The sequence below is a fragment of the Paramacrobiotus metropolitanus genome, unplaced genomic scaffold (assembly GCF_019649055.1).
Source record: "Paramacrobiotus metropolitanus isolate TYO unplaced genomic scaffold, Prichtersi_v1.0 Parri_scaffold0000014, whole genome shotgun sequence".
NCBI lineage: Eukaryota > Metazoa > Tardigrada > Eutardigrada > Parachela > Macrobiotidae > Paramacrobiotus > Paramacrobiotus metropolitanus.
The window spans coordinates 900,438-912,453 of record NW_026570234.1 but is presented as its reverse complement, the minus strand read 5'-3'; the positions used below and the strand labels follow the sequence as shown (position 1 = coordinate 912,453).

Below are 12,016 nucleotides of genomic sequence, written 5' to 3'. Positions count from 1 at the left end.
AGCGATTGTTATATGAACAGAGGAACAAAGTCATTCCAGTTAAAAATATTGCAGAATAGTAAATAGCCTAAATTGCAGAACTGATGATCATTTTGAATTGGCCGTACAATGCCGGTGGCGATTGAATTTAAATGTACACATTTGCCGTACGTACTCATACGACCGTTGTAGCTATACAATTTTCGTTCATGCATATGGCCGCTTTGATCCTCGTCGCATTGACAAATCCAAAAGCGAATTAAATCGCTTCCGATGTAGTTTTTCGGCAGTGGACATTGTTGACGGTGATAGTGTACTTATCACCTGATTGGTTGTCACTTCCGGTATAATGCTTTTACCGGTTCGATCCGATTGCAGTGTTTCCCCGGTATTCACCAGCGGCATTTGGGAGGTGGTAAACGTTTCTGTGAAAAATGTTGTCGTTGATGGCAGTGTAGTGGTCAACAACTCTGGCGTATTGAATCCGACTATCGATGTTATTGTGATGCGCTCAGTGGGTGCAATGGTTGTCTCTGCTATCACGTTATCGACGGACGCGGCGAATGTCTCCCCCGGGCGGTTTTCCAGGGCAGCTGTGACCCCTTCCGTCGTGGTAGTCAGAAGCTGGTTTTCCGGTTTCGTATGGGTATCCCAACCGGAAATGACGTCAACAATACCCAAGTTGACCGGCTTATGCGTTACCGGCAACGTGGTCATTTTAATACTGACGGGAATCAGTGAGGGAGTTTCTGTGGTTTCCAGCGAGCCTGTTGTCGTGGTCGTACTACTTGGTAACGTCGTTATTGTGGTTCGTCGTTCCGTTGATGCTCTTGTTATTTCCGTTGTCGGCGTCAGTGTCGTTGTAGTTAAATATGTGGAAAAAACGTCGTTATATGTCGGCTTTTTTGCTAGCTTTTGAAGCTTTTTCAGAAAATATGATCGCGGTGGTGGTGGGGCTTTAGCGTATACGGGACGAAAGAGCGGATTGGAATAGTCACCCAATTCCGTGACCGGAAGTAGCACAAAGGGCGTAGTCGTGTGAGTTGTGCGCCTCGCCGCAGTGGTGGATGGAGTTGTGCTGGTATCGCGAAGGAAAGCGATGCTTTCTTTGAAAAAGAATGGAAGGGATATCCATTGGCCGTTTTTGTGAAAGAGGTCTACTGTTAAATCTTCATTGGATGCCGGTTCCTTAAAAATAGAGTACGGTGCATAGATGCTGTTGTCTTCGATATCTTCATCGAAACTTCGAGATTCGAGGTCGTGACCAAGGTGGAAGCCAACATGCGAACTGCTCCACTCATCCGAGCGTGCATCTAAGGAGGAAAGGAAACCGATGGGAAATAAACACTGATACAGGAACGTAACGGGATAATTTTATTAAATTAAAAACACCGGCTGGGGACTCGATTATAAGTTGCTGTTTATTAGATCAGGTGACGACCGCCTTCGAAAGTTTGGCCGTCTTGTTAGAATAAACTGCACAGCGCACACAACTTCATGAATTACGTTTAAGCTGCTTCCGTAACGTCCTGACATTTCGAGCAAACTTTATTGTGTGTGAGGAATTAGATTCTAACAATGCTTTGCAAGATTTTCAGTACTGCTCCATAAATACGCCAAGGTCAAAGTCGATGTACTGCACTTCCGGTGGAACTCTGATCATTCTACAGATGATTTTGTGTACGAGTACAGGTAATGATAAACTACACTAGACTCTCTTGGTACTTACTATGAATATTACAACAATGAAGTTGGTATTGAATTAGAAGGTTACGAAATTTGTAAACAGAACGAATTCTATAAAATTTATTAGGTCTGTGTATTTGTAATTCTATTCTAGATCTGAGGACATTTTACGTGGAGAAGAGCTCTATCGCACGGGTAAAAAAGCTTGCATTAAAATAGTTATCACAGGTTCCACTCTGTGATGGAAACGAATCCTCGGACTCAGGGAATATTACGAATAGTGTATTATGTGTTAGTATTATGTGGGTGTTGAATGAAAAAATATGGCTTACCAGTTTTACGTATCGGAGGCTTGGTTGTGGTGGTCGGAGGTGTTCCAAAATTCTTTATTAAAGTACCTTCAAGAGCGCGGGCATAGTTTGGCATGAAACCAAAAGGAGTGTAAGATAAATAGTCCGTCGAATGGCTGTGTACCTGCGCAAAGCTTACATTTAATAACTCTTTCCATCCATTTTAGAGTTTTTTTGGGATAAAAAATGCACTAACCTGTAATAGCCTCATTGCCGTACAAAAAGATGTTAAAACTAACAACATTTTTAATGTTTTAACGTCTTTAAGATTTAAGGAAACAAGTTAGCAGCAGCTCAAAAACATATAACGATAACGATACACTCAGTACTTGTGAATAAGCGCCATGGTGATGGACACCAGCTGCATAAAACTTTTAAAAGGCGATAACAGATTTCTGAGCTTTTCAAACGAAGTATCCATGCGGAAAGGAATGACCGGCAAATAAAAGTAAAGGCTACTCACGAGCAAAATTACTAGTTGAGCTACCGGTGGCTGTAGGGCAATTTTCCAATCAACTGGACAATGGTTTGCTGCACCTGACCATGTGTGTATATATTTCTTTCGCGCGCGCGACACTCCGAATAGCAGGTCTATGTTTGATATGGGTACGTATATAATATATACCGCTGCTATACGTATACCGCACATTCAAGTCATGCGTGTGCCAAAACTGACTGTTTCACTGATCGCAAAGTCGGTATCATTCTATTATATTTATTGTAAATTATGAATTTATGACACTAATAAACTGTCACAGACTTGGTGAAACGTTTTTTTGCCACGGTCAGCGTAGTGAAAGGTCATCGCTGAAAGCGGAACTGCATCACATCGATGCGTTAACAATAACAAATACATATACGCTGTCGGGAAACATTTCTTTGTTTAAAATTTCAGATTTCAGATATTCTTTACAAAAACTAGGATAGCATTGGAAATCAACATACAGTAATTATATAAATATTTGTTAGGGCAGGAAAAAAAATGCTGGGTGGTGTTTTGATATATAGTCAGCTAAACGTCGCTGGACTGCAAACAAATGCTTTCTAACAATAACCCTTCGATATCACTTCTTGAATTCGTATGAGCATGATTTTGTAGTTGAAGTTTTTCAAGAGAAGATAGATGTGCCTGAGTGAATAGTTTATTGTGCGTGAAAAGATAATGATGGCTTCTTGCTGTGCAACAAGACAAAACGCGCCGATCAAGGTATTTGACCACTCTACCATAAAATAAACAGAAAAATACCCGGCGCAAAATGGAAACTTGGACCTGTGGTCATTCACCTAATATACAGTGAATTAATAAGCTCAAAATTTGCATTTTGCGAGTAAGGCTTGTTGGTGGTTAATGGACTAACATAGGATATTAATTTAAAAAATTTTCATTTTCGGTAAACCACTTCGACAGTTTAGCATTTCTGATAAAATGCATACATAAAGTAATTGGGCAAATGCATCGTATATTATATGCAAAAAAATTTTAAATTCTTAATTCGATGCACTCATTGCAGCATATGAAACCCAGGAAATTTTTAAAAAGTGCTAATACCATAAGTATTTACTTTTTACGGTTCAGTTAGTTCGCACCTCGATATACTACAAGATAAATACGGTACTTCAATAATTCATAATTGTGGTAATGGAGGCATGAATTATGACCAGATAACCGCACACATGAGATGATGAGACGGTACGGTATTGCGAGTTGTCAGTTCTGTAAGTGCTATCTTTTGATTGTTTAGTTAACCGCACATTATCAAACACAGCGACCGAGTTATTATTCAATAAAACTAGATTTGTCATGAAAAAAAACCTTCTCCCTGTCAGGTGTACACATTTGCATGTTTACCCTCTGCTCTACGCAGCGCTTATGTAAAAGTAGTTTTGCATTCATAATAGTTTTTACAAAGTATACATCTCTGATATTGGATTTGCAGCAAACCGGCGGCTGCCGCAGAATTGAACAATCTGGTATCTTTTTCTGTCGTAACAATCGGCGTGGATTCTGTATTTCCCAAAAACGATCAACACGCTAAAGAGGTGTAAAGTGTAAACCAGAGCTCTTTTGGGTTGCAGCACTACAACCCAGCAGTATACTAGTAAACCCTTATTTATGATACGGCGCGATAACAGCATAAAATAACAGAATGCGTTGTTGTAAAATTTATCATTCGATTTTATGTAAACACGATAAAAACTGCTCCAACGTAAAACAAGAAACAATGGCTTTGTAATCGCAGGGTATCTTCAGCTATATGGCTGCATAGCTGGTATTATTGTTTAATTTTACATGCGCTATAACGATACGAGTTACAACGTGGAGTATACACGATACCAGTTTAGTCTACCTGCAGCCGCTTTAATAAAATAGGCTAATGTCAATGTACATCTAAACCACAGCGTTATGTAAGCGTTTCTCACAACATGTTGCTGGACAAGATGTACTGGAATTGTTATTTGCATAATTTTGATTAAGATGTTCATCTCGCTAGCTGATTAAAGGAAGCGCGGCAGTCGTGCCATATATTATCTACCAACGTGCCGGCGTACGTTATGTTTTGGCTGCTCGAACGCGGCATATGTAATACCTACAAGCGGTTGCGCAGTCGACTTTTTAGATTATAGTTGCATTTTAATTTGGCACCACGGAATGGACGACCCTGGTAAAGTAGGATTTACTTTCCCATGGGTAAGCCGAACAAAGCTGCTTTATGGAACCCTCAAATACTGGGAACATTTGACCGCCAGCGATCGCCCACCGTTTCCGTCGCATTCCTGCACTGCTGTCGAGGGACGACTGTTTGATAATCAGCTGGAAGAATGGTCAGAAGATCAAAGATGGACCGATTTCGTCTCACTATCCGTTCAAGCAAGTATTACTGGCTATGCACTCATTAATTTAGCCAGCGCAGCTTCGTATACTGTATACTGCAATGTCTACAATATTTTTAAAAATTGCAGTGTTATCTTCAAATTTTCTTAATCTCTAATGTCCCAGTGGGGAACAACAGTTTTTACAGCGGTTTCAGATGTGGTGAATTCTTACTTGGTTCGCTAATTGATTTGACGATTTGATTTTTCTTACTTCATTCGGTTAAATTGATTTGGTGCAATGTTCGTTCATAAGATTTTTTTGCTTACAATATGAATAGCGCGGTAATAAAACACGCTACAAAAACCTGACGTAGCCAATACGTGAATACGTACGCTCTGTAAATAAACAAGTATCGGATTTAGGAGAACATGGATGATGTACAAAAAGGACAACAGGAAGCTATTTGGGAATTAATTTCCACAGAAAGGCGTTACATTGAACGGTTGGAAATTCTTCGAGACTTTTGGCGACCGGCACTAGAAGAGGTCTATCGTCGCCATGATTTTGTCATAACGGTAACTAAAACATACACCTTTTTAAAGCGTATTTAGCATACCTGCTTACCATTAGGTAGACTACTGTTTTTCGAATTCACTTGAGTACGTGACTTACAGTCAGTCTAGCAATTTTTTACTTCTTAAATTCTCTTTTTTAATTTTATATGTTAACTGCTTCGAAAACGATTATCGTTGCTATTAATCTTAATCTACAGTAACGATATAATCATGGGCGGGAACTACGAAAAATTTTATAGCGCATGATTCAAAAGCGGAAATCAAACGTGCACTCCTTAGATTTTTGTTATCGCTGTTGCCTATATTTCCCAGTTTGTTTCATATGTGTTGTCGATTTTACAAAATATAATACAGCATTACAATTGTAGTATTGTACTCGATTACTCGTATATGTTATCACTCAAGTCAGACTTCGTTATAAACTGATAGCAATATGCACTTTGACTGCTGCTGCAAGTATCTGTACTGCGAATACCAATACTTCGAAGTATCTATATTCATGGTTAATTGGTTATGAACTTGTGATAACTTCTTAGCCGGCTGATTTGGATAAAATTTTTGGATGCCTATCGGATGTGTACACAGCACAGAAGCGATTATGGCACGAGTGTTTCAGCGCCATTTTGGCACAAACCAAAAGCACCGGATTGCCGCTAAATCCTGGACTGTTAAAAAATGGATTTCTTAATGTAAGTGGAAAAAAATGAAAGCCGGTGTCAGTACGTACAGCAAAGCTACAATATAGTACCTGATTATTTTGTAGCTGAAATTTCCAGTCATGTAAAAAGACGTTGTCCTTTTACATGACTGGAAATTTCAGCAACAAAAGTTTGTGCAAGGCGGAGAATTTTTATTCATTACACGACCATGCATAATAATGATATTAAGTTTTTGCGCAGATGAAAACCTACTTTACTCCATACGTGAAATACTGCTCGGAATTCCACCAAGCAGACAACCACTTGAAAAAGCTCATCCAAGCAAATGAATACCTGGGAATAGTTTTGGAGGTACTTACATAATAAGGATATATTTACTCCTACAACCACAGCTGCACGTGTTATGAACTGCAGTTGCGTGATATTAATTGTTAATTTCACTATGCAAGTATCGGTTTTGATTTTTAAATAGTGGTGCAAAGAACAACCGCAAAGCGAGCGACAGCCTTTGAACAACTGGCTGTTTGTACCGGTGAATCGCATAACAAAATATTCCCTGCTTTTGTCGGCGATATTGAAAAAGACGGCAGACGAACATCATCGGCAGATCTTACGGAAACTCATCTCCAAAATCGATCAGTTTGTCAAAGCTATCAACCGTGAAACATGGGAAATTCAGGAGAAAGAAAAACTGGATGCAGTGTCTGAGCGAATTATCATGTATGATATTTTCGTATCACCCAGCGAAGAAATATCTGAGGTATAAAATTCAGCATTACAGTCGGCAATTTTTAATTTGCGATAATATAGCACGATATTTTCAACTTTTTTTCACTACAGGTGCTGAAAAAATACGTTTCAACAAATTTTCTGAATAAATTCCAACAATCAGCCACTTCGCGCCGCTTGTTTCTGCGCGAACTGAAGAATATTCGTGTGGAGAATCTGGATGATACCGGCAAATGGATTGGCACGCACTTGATTCTATTCTCGGATATTATGCTGGTGTGCCGACAGATCAGAATCAATGGCGTTCGCCGCCTGAAGATTACACGACCAGTGATACAATTAAGTCAACTGCAGATGCATCCCTTACGAAAGCCGGGTTCATATTTAATGGTCATCACAGATCCGGCACTGGATATCGCTTATGATGGATTTGTCGTGTCACCAACTGGCAAAGCAGATGTCGTGATCAATTTCATCGAAGACACCACAAAGGCTAAAGTGAGAAAAATCTGCATAATTATTTCACATTACGCAATTCAAAATAGATATCAAAAGTTATAATTTATGACTGCTGATAATGTGATAAACATTTTTTTATCGGTCAACGTATAAAGTCAATCAGTTGCAGTACGTGGCTTACTGTGCAAACACGTATTTGTACCCCATTAACCATAGTACACATGTTAACTACAGCGCTTCATACCATGCAATAAATCATAATATGAGCAGCTAAATCAGTACGATAATTCTACGAACACAAGTACCTGTGTAAAGCTTAAAAACTGTTGCAGAAAGCGGTGATCGAAGGAGCTACAGTGCTGTTAGACACCGTTTCCGATCGGATAATTGCCGGTGCAACACAGGAATTTCCCAATGATGACGACGTGGAAGAGGAGGATCCCCCAGAAATCGGGCAACGGCTGGCGTCGAAAGCAGAAACGCCGGATGAGAAAGGTCAACAAATCGGCGACCCGACCCCGGTGCAGCTGCCAAATGGTTATTCTAACCCGATTTTACCGCATGATAGTGATCTTTCTGTAATAAATGCGCCGGAAACCCCTCCCGATGACGATCAAGCGAAAATCGGCGACGTCGAAACTATGGAAAGTAATACCGACACAGTCGAGCCTAAAACCGATCGACCATCAGTCAACCCCAAATTAATTAAAGTCCGATCAATAACCATCGACGGCAGCCTCCTGGATTCTCCCACTGAAACCACGCCCAATCTGTCTCCCCGCACACCGATTTTCACTCCAAAATTTCAGTCCCAGGAAGACGTTTCGCTGCTTTCCATCCCGAATTCGCCAGCAATCAATCGCTTCTCATCCAACCGAAATTCACAAGACCTTAACAACCAACCGAAGACCAGTTTTTTCGATATGTTCCGCATGAAAAAGCGACACTCCGATATTCCCGTGCAAAGTAAACCGAACGATCCGCCTACAGTGTTACCGCCCGGGCTGGCCAGAAACGATACCATGAAGTTGGCCAGGACAGCGGCAATCCGAGAAAAGAAAAAAGCCTACAGGAAAAGCAAGTCGAAAACGGTTGAACTCAATAAATCTCCTAGAGGATCGGCGGTTTTCTACGATGCACAACGTCGCCGCTCCTTACCCCAGGTGGAACCTCTGCTTCCCGGAAAGAGTGATTCCAGTTCGGAGAGTTCAACAAATGTTTCGCGAAACGAAAGCATAAACAAACAAAGTATGGGATAAATTTTGAATTAATAATAGGTTCAGTATTAAAAAATCATTCAGTGTTAATAAAAATTCATTTAGTATTAAAATTTTGTTTTAAAAAATTACTTTACTCGTTCCATCGAAAACATTTTTAAGTGGTACATTTTTTAGCACAGTAAATGTTTCTAAACTTATTGTCCAGTGTTATAAAAGTTTCTTATTAAAAGATTCATTTATTTATAAAATTATGCTTTAAAAAAATTCATTTACTCGTTCCCATTATTTTTGTCAAACGTTAGAAAAGCAATTACTAATTTTCGTAGATGTCAATGCAGATGAGTTGCCCAATAAAGCCACGTCAAAAAATTTGGATATTCCCGAACGACCTTTATCCCAGAACAGCTCCAGTGGAGTGGAAACGCTCAGTCGGCCTGAAACACCCACCCAGGACGCTATCGACACTCCCGATGCTTTCTCCTCCCCGCTACCGTCCCCGTCAACCAGCGTAATCGAAACCGATGGGTCCACAGTATTTCTAACCGATGCAACACTCGCCGAATCCAGCTCGGACAAAGCTGAAAGTACAGACACCGCCATCGAATATACCCTGCAAATTCCCACAATACGCCTACACTTACCGATATCGGAATCGGCGGATTACGTGGACGAGATAGACGATACCGATGATACCGAACAAGTAGTAGATATTCATGATAACGATGAATTACAGTTCGCTAATTTCATCCTGGATAAGGAAAGAATGAATTTGTCCGATGAAGAATGGGAGGTCACACGCGTCTGACCGGTATGTGCGGAGGATTTTGGACTCTGACACCTGTACTGAGCAAAATGTGATACATTTTATAAACACAATTTATGCATAATAAACAGCGTGGCAATTGCTATACCCAATGGAATTTACTGCTATCAGTAATTTCGTAATTCATGCACGTTTTGTAATTATCGTGTTCACTTTACATTTTTGGCGCCCAATCAAAAGGCAATAAAAGAAACAACAATAGTACGACATTAGCCATCCGGCTGGAAACCAGTCAGATTGTGCGACGTATTACAATTACCAATCAATTCGCTCAACTTCATGCACACAAAACCCCAAAAAAGCATAAATAAATAAAAGTTTAATGAATTAACCACAAACTTACACGAAACATTCCGCCTCATTATTTCCACTTGATATCGGTTTTGTCTGAGATGCAGTGCTTAGTGGTTGCATTTCGTAAACGGCAGTATGGGCACAAATCTTCAACGGAAAATTTCATCTCCTTTGAATCAACATGTCCGCGAAACCGAGTTCCACAACGACAGCACTAAAACAATCATACAAGATGCATACTATTTCTCTTGGGTAAGTTTTATCGTTGCAAGCGGCCAGTAATAATACTTTGAAATAGGCATTTGATGATCCTGGTGTGCGTTTGGTACTGACGCGCTTAAAACGTTATGCCAAGCGAAATTTAACACACACCCTGGTAAAGCAGGAGTACAGCTTTCAAGTCACTCAATTTACAGCCTATCTGCGCATGTAACGCTTGTGCTCGCGGAAAATAGTTTGTTACTCTACTGTCTAAATGATGCCCGTTTCTTGTTAGCAACTCAACTTATATCGCCACTCTCACCTTTTTGACAAATGGATAATTTTCCACTTTTTCTTTATATCTTTTTGTACTCTTCAAATCATCCATCAACCACAATCTCCCAGTGCCATCACTGCACACCGTAATCAAACAATTCCCGCTCGGGCTAAAGGCGCAATCCTTGATCATCGCATCGGCATGCGACAACAGATCAAACAGTCCTTCATTCCGGTCGGCGTCCCACACCGACACATGTCCATCAGTCGAGCCACATGCAAACCACCGCGACTCCAGACTGGACCAGTCACAGCAAGTAAAACACGCCGGTCTGTCGATTAACGGCGACAATCTTTCCGGATTATCCCGATATTCACCCGTGCTGACGTCATAAACGTAGACGCGGGAATTCATGGCACTGGTCAGCAGTTTGCGGCCATCCCGACACCACGACAAATCTGTCACTATAACGCTATCATCGTGCAGGGTCAGCGTCGGCTTGTTCACGCGCAGATCAAAGATTTTAACCGGGTCGTCCAGAGAAACAGCCGCCAGACGCAGTTTATCGGGGCAAAACGCAACCGAGGTGATACTGCCCGAGAAAAATGAGGAGAACGATGCAACAGGATTTCCGGTACGAAGATCCCAAAGAGTAAGGTCATGATTGAAATCCGACCCGGTGGCGATCGTCTGGTTGTCGGAAGAGATATCGCAGCACAGCAGGCTAAAATCAGCCTCACGTGTCCATACTGAACGGCCCGAAGGAACATCCCAAACGTACAAAAACGAATCCATGCCCGTGCCAATCAACCTAACAGCATTTGCAATTAAACTGAATCCAAGTGAAACAGATCGTGATTTTGCAGTGGCTGTCTCCCATCTTAATTTTTTATGAATAGCAGGAAAATCAGAAGCATTTTAGTTACAAAAATATACGTTGGTTACTTTAATATATAAAAGCGGTTTGCAAAAATTGTGCATCTGCAGCGGACAGAATGATGAAATAAGAATATTTTAATTCGCCTCTGTGCAAGCAAAAGGTAGGCTCTTACTGAGTAAGACCGGAAGTAAAGCAAGTTTGGGATATCGGGCCAGCTTTTGCTCCAATGACGCATTCCAACTGTCGATCCCAAATTTTCCAGACCTTTACCCCTGGTTCATCCGAAGTTGTTAAAATACGGTCATCGCTTCCGAAGAACTTGACAGATTCGACGGCGCCATTTCCAAGATGAACTCGTTTGATGAGAGCCTACAAGACAAGTGTCGCTCAATTAAAGAAGGTTTTGCAATATATGAAAGCGCTAACACGCAGTCGTTTCAGTGGTAACGTACTCTGTAGTACGTTCAATGAATGCCTATTTCAAACAATTAACGTAAGAATGGCAAAACGTAAGTAAAGCCCATATACAGAGTATGTATATATCCCGCACTCGAAAGAAACGTCGAAAGTCGAAATGCTAGCATGCTTCGAGCAGCAATACGGAAATAACCTTTCGCAGATCAGTGGAAAATACAATGTTTGTCTCAGTTTTCGACTGGTAAATACCATCAGAGGCATGGTGCCCAGAAGTGCTGTTCATTTCTCACAAATATAATGAATGCAGTTACAAATACTGCCGGGGTTTTCAACGATTGTAATGGACAGAAATCTGTAGAACCTTAACTGAAATGTGACCGATCATTTTGAAAACTGTAAAAAAATACTTTCACTGTACAAAAAAACGCTTACAATATATATACCGAAACACCAGAATTCTACCACGGTAGGTGCATTTGTATTAAGCGGTACGAAGATTTGCCGGTATGCCGGCTGCAAAAGACTCAACTAATCTGACCTCTAAAAACCGAATATGTTTCTCAGAGAAAAGAGATACTAAGCAACTGAATACTGTTTAAATATTCGAATTTATAGCACATGTATCCTACAACTAAATATCGAATATTCACAA

At 40.6% G+C, this 12,016-nt stretch overlaps 2 protein-coding genes and 1 long non-coding RNA gene across 7 annotated transcripts; 2 read left to right on the top strand and 1 right to left on the bottom strand.

Annotated features, from left to right (window-relative positions):
* The first annotated feature begins 406 nt into the window (after positions 1-406).
* On the top strand, positions 407-1,957 carry LOC129584804 (uncharacterized). The gene is made up of 3 exons (XR_008689927.1): positions 407-770; positions 910-1,671; positions 1,820-1,957. It is a non-coding gene; the product is annotated as an uncharacterized LOC129584804 (long non-coding RNA).
* A 2,351-nt stretch (positions 1,958-4,308) lies between these two features.
* LOC129584664 (pleckstrin homology domain-containing family G member 6-like) lies at positions 4,309-10,553 on the top strand. Of its 3 annotated transcripts, XR_008689910.1 has the most exons (10): positions 4,310-4,884; positions 5,253-5,405; positions 5,942-6,094; positions 6,305-6,415; positions 6,537-6,824; positions 6,905-7,291; positions 7,585-8,500; positions 8,799-9,280; positions 9,694-9,841; positions 10,086-10,553. XR_008689910.1 is itself a non-coding variant. In XM_055476927.1 (8 exons), exons 1-8 carry the CDS (start codon positions 4,666-4,668, stop codon positions 9,275-9,277), a joined length of 2,694 nt encoding a protein of 897 aa, XP_055332902.1. In that variant the 5' UTR covers positions 4,309-4,665; the 3' UTR covers positions 9,278-9,496. The 3 variants fall into 3 exon arrangements, 2 of the variants coding, with proteins under 2 accessions (XP_055332902.1, XP_055332901.1); XM_055476927.1 differs by lacking the exons at positions 9,694-9,841; positions 10,086-10,553 and having other exon boundaries at positions 4,309-4,884; positions 8,811-9,496; XM_055476926.1 differs by lacking the exons at positions 9,694-9,841; positions 10,086-10,553 and having other exon boundaries at positions 8,799-9,496.
* LOC129584667 (uncharacterized) lies at positions 9,120-11,861 on the bottom strand. Of its 3 annotated transcripts, none has more exons than XM_055476934.1 (5): positions 11,558-11,861; positions 11,120-11,316; positions 10,113-10,878; positions 9,639-9,803; positions 9,120-9,315 (listed from the first exon to the last, which is right to left on the bottom strand). In XM_055476934.1, the coding sequence occupies exons 1-4, from the start codon at positions 11,645-11,647 to the stop codon at positions 9,657-9,659; spliced, it is 1,200 nt and encodes a 399-aa protein (XP_055332909.1). In that variant the 5' UTR covers positions 11,648-11,861; the 3' UTR covers positions 9,120-9,315; positions 9,639-9,656. The 3 variants fall into 3 exon arrangements, with proteins under 3 accessions (XP_055332909.1, XP_055332908.1, XP_055332910.1); XM_055476933.1 differs by having other exon boundaries at positions 9,120-9,310; XM_055476935.1 differs by having other exon boundaries at positions 9,120-9,310; positions 11,614-11,861.
* Positions 11,862-12,016: the final 155 nt, after the last annotated feature.

What these genes read in the sequence shown, in the direction of transcription:
- LOC129584664 (XM_055476926.1), top strand. Translation starts at nt 4,666, where the DNA reads ATGGACGACCCTGGTAAAGTAGGATTTACTTTCCCATGGGTAAGCCGA. An exon ending in AAGACACCACAAAGGCTAAA is followed by an intron (nt 7,292 to 7,584) that starts GTGAGAAAAATC and finishes AAACTGTTGCAG; the next exon opens with AAAGCGGTGATCGAAGGAGC. An exon ending in CGAAAGCATAAACAAACAAA is followed by an intron (nt 8,501 to 8,798) that starts GTATGGGATAAA and finishes TAATTTTCGTAG; the next exon opens with ATGTCAATGCAGATGAGTTG.
- LOC129584667 (XM_055476934.1), bottom strand. Translation starts at nt 11,647, where the DNA reads ATGAACAGCACTTCTGGGCACCATGCCTCTGATGGTATTTACCAGTCG. An exon ending in TTTCCACTGATCTGCGAAAG is followed by an intron (nt 11,317 to 11,557) that starts GTTATTTCCGTA and finishes CTTGTCTTGTAG; the next exon opens with GCTCTCATCAAACGAGTTCA. An exon ending in ATTATCCATTTGTCAAAAAG is followed by an intron (nt 9,804 to 10,112) that starts GTGAGAGTGGCG and finishes TGATTGTTTTAG; the next exon opens with TGCTGTCGTTGTGGAACTCG.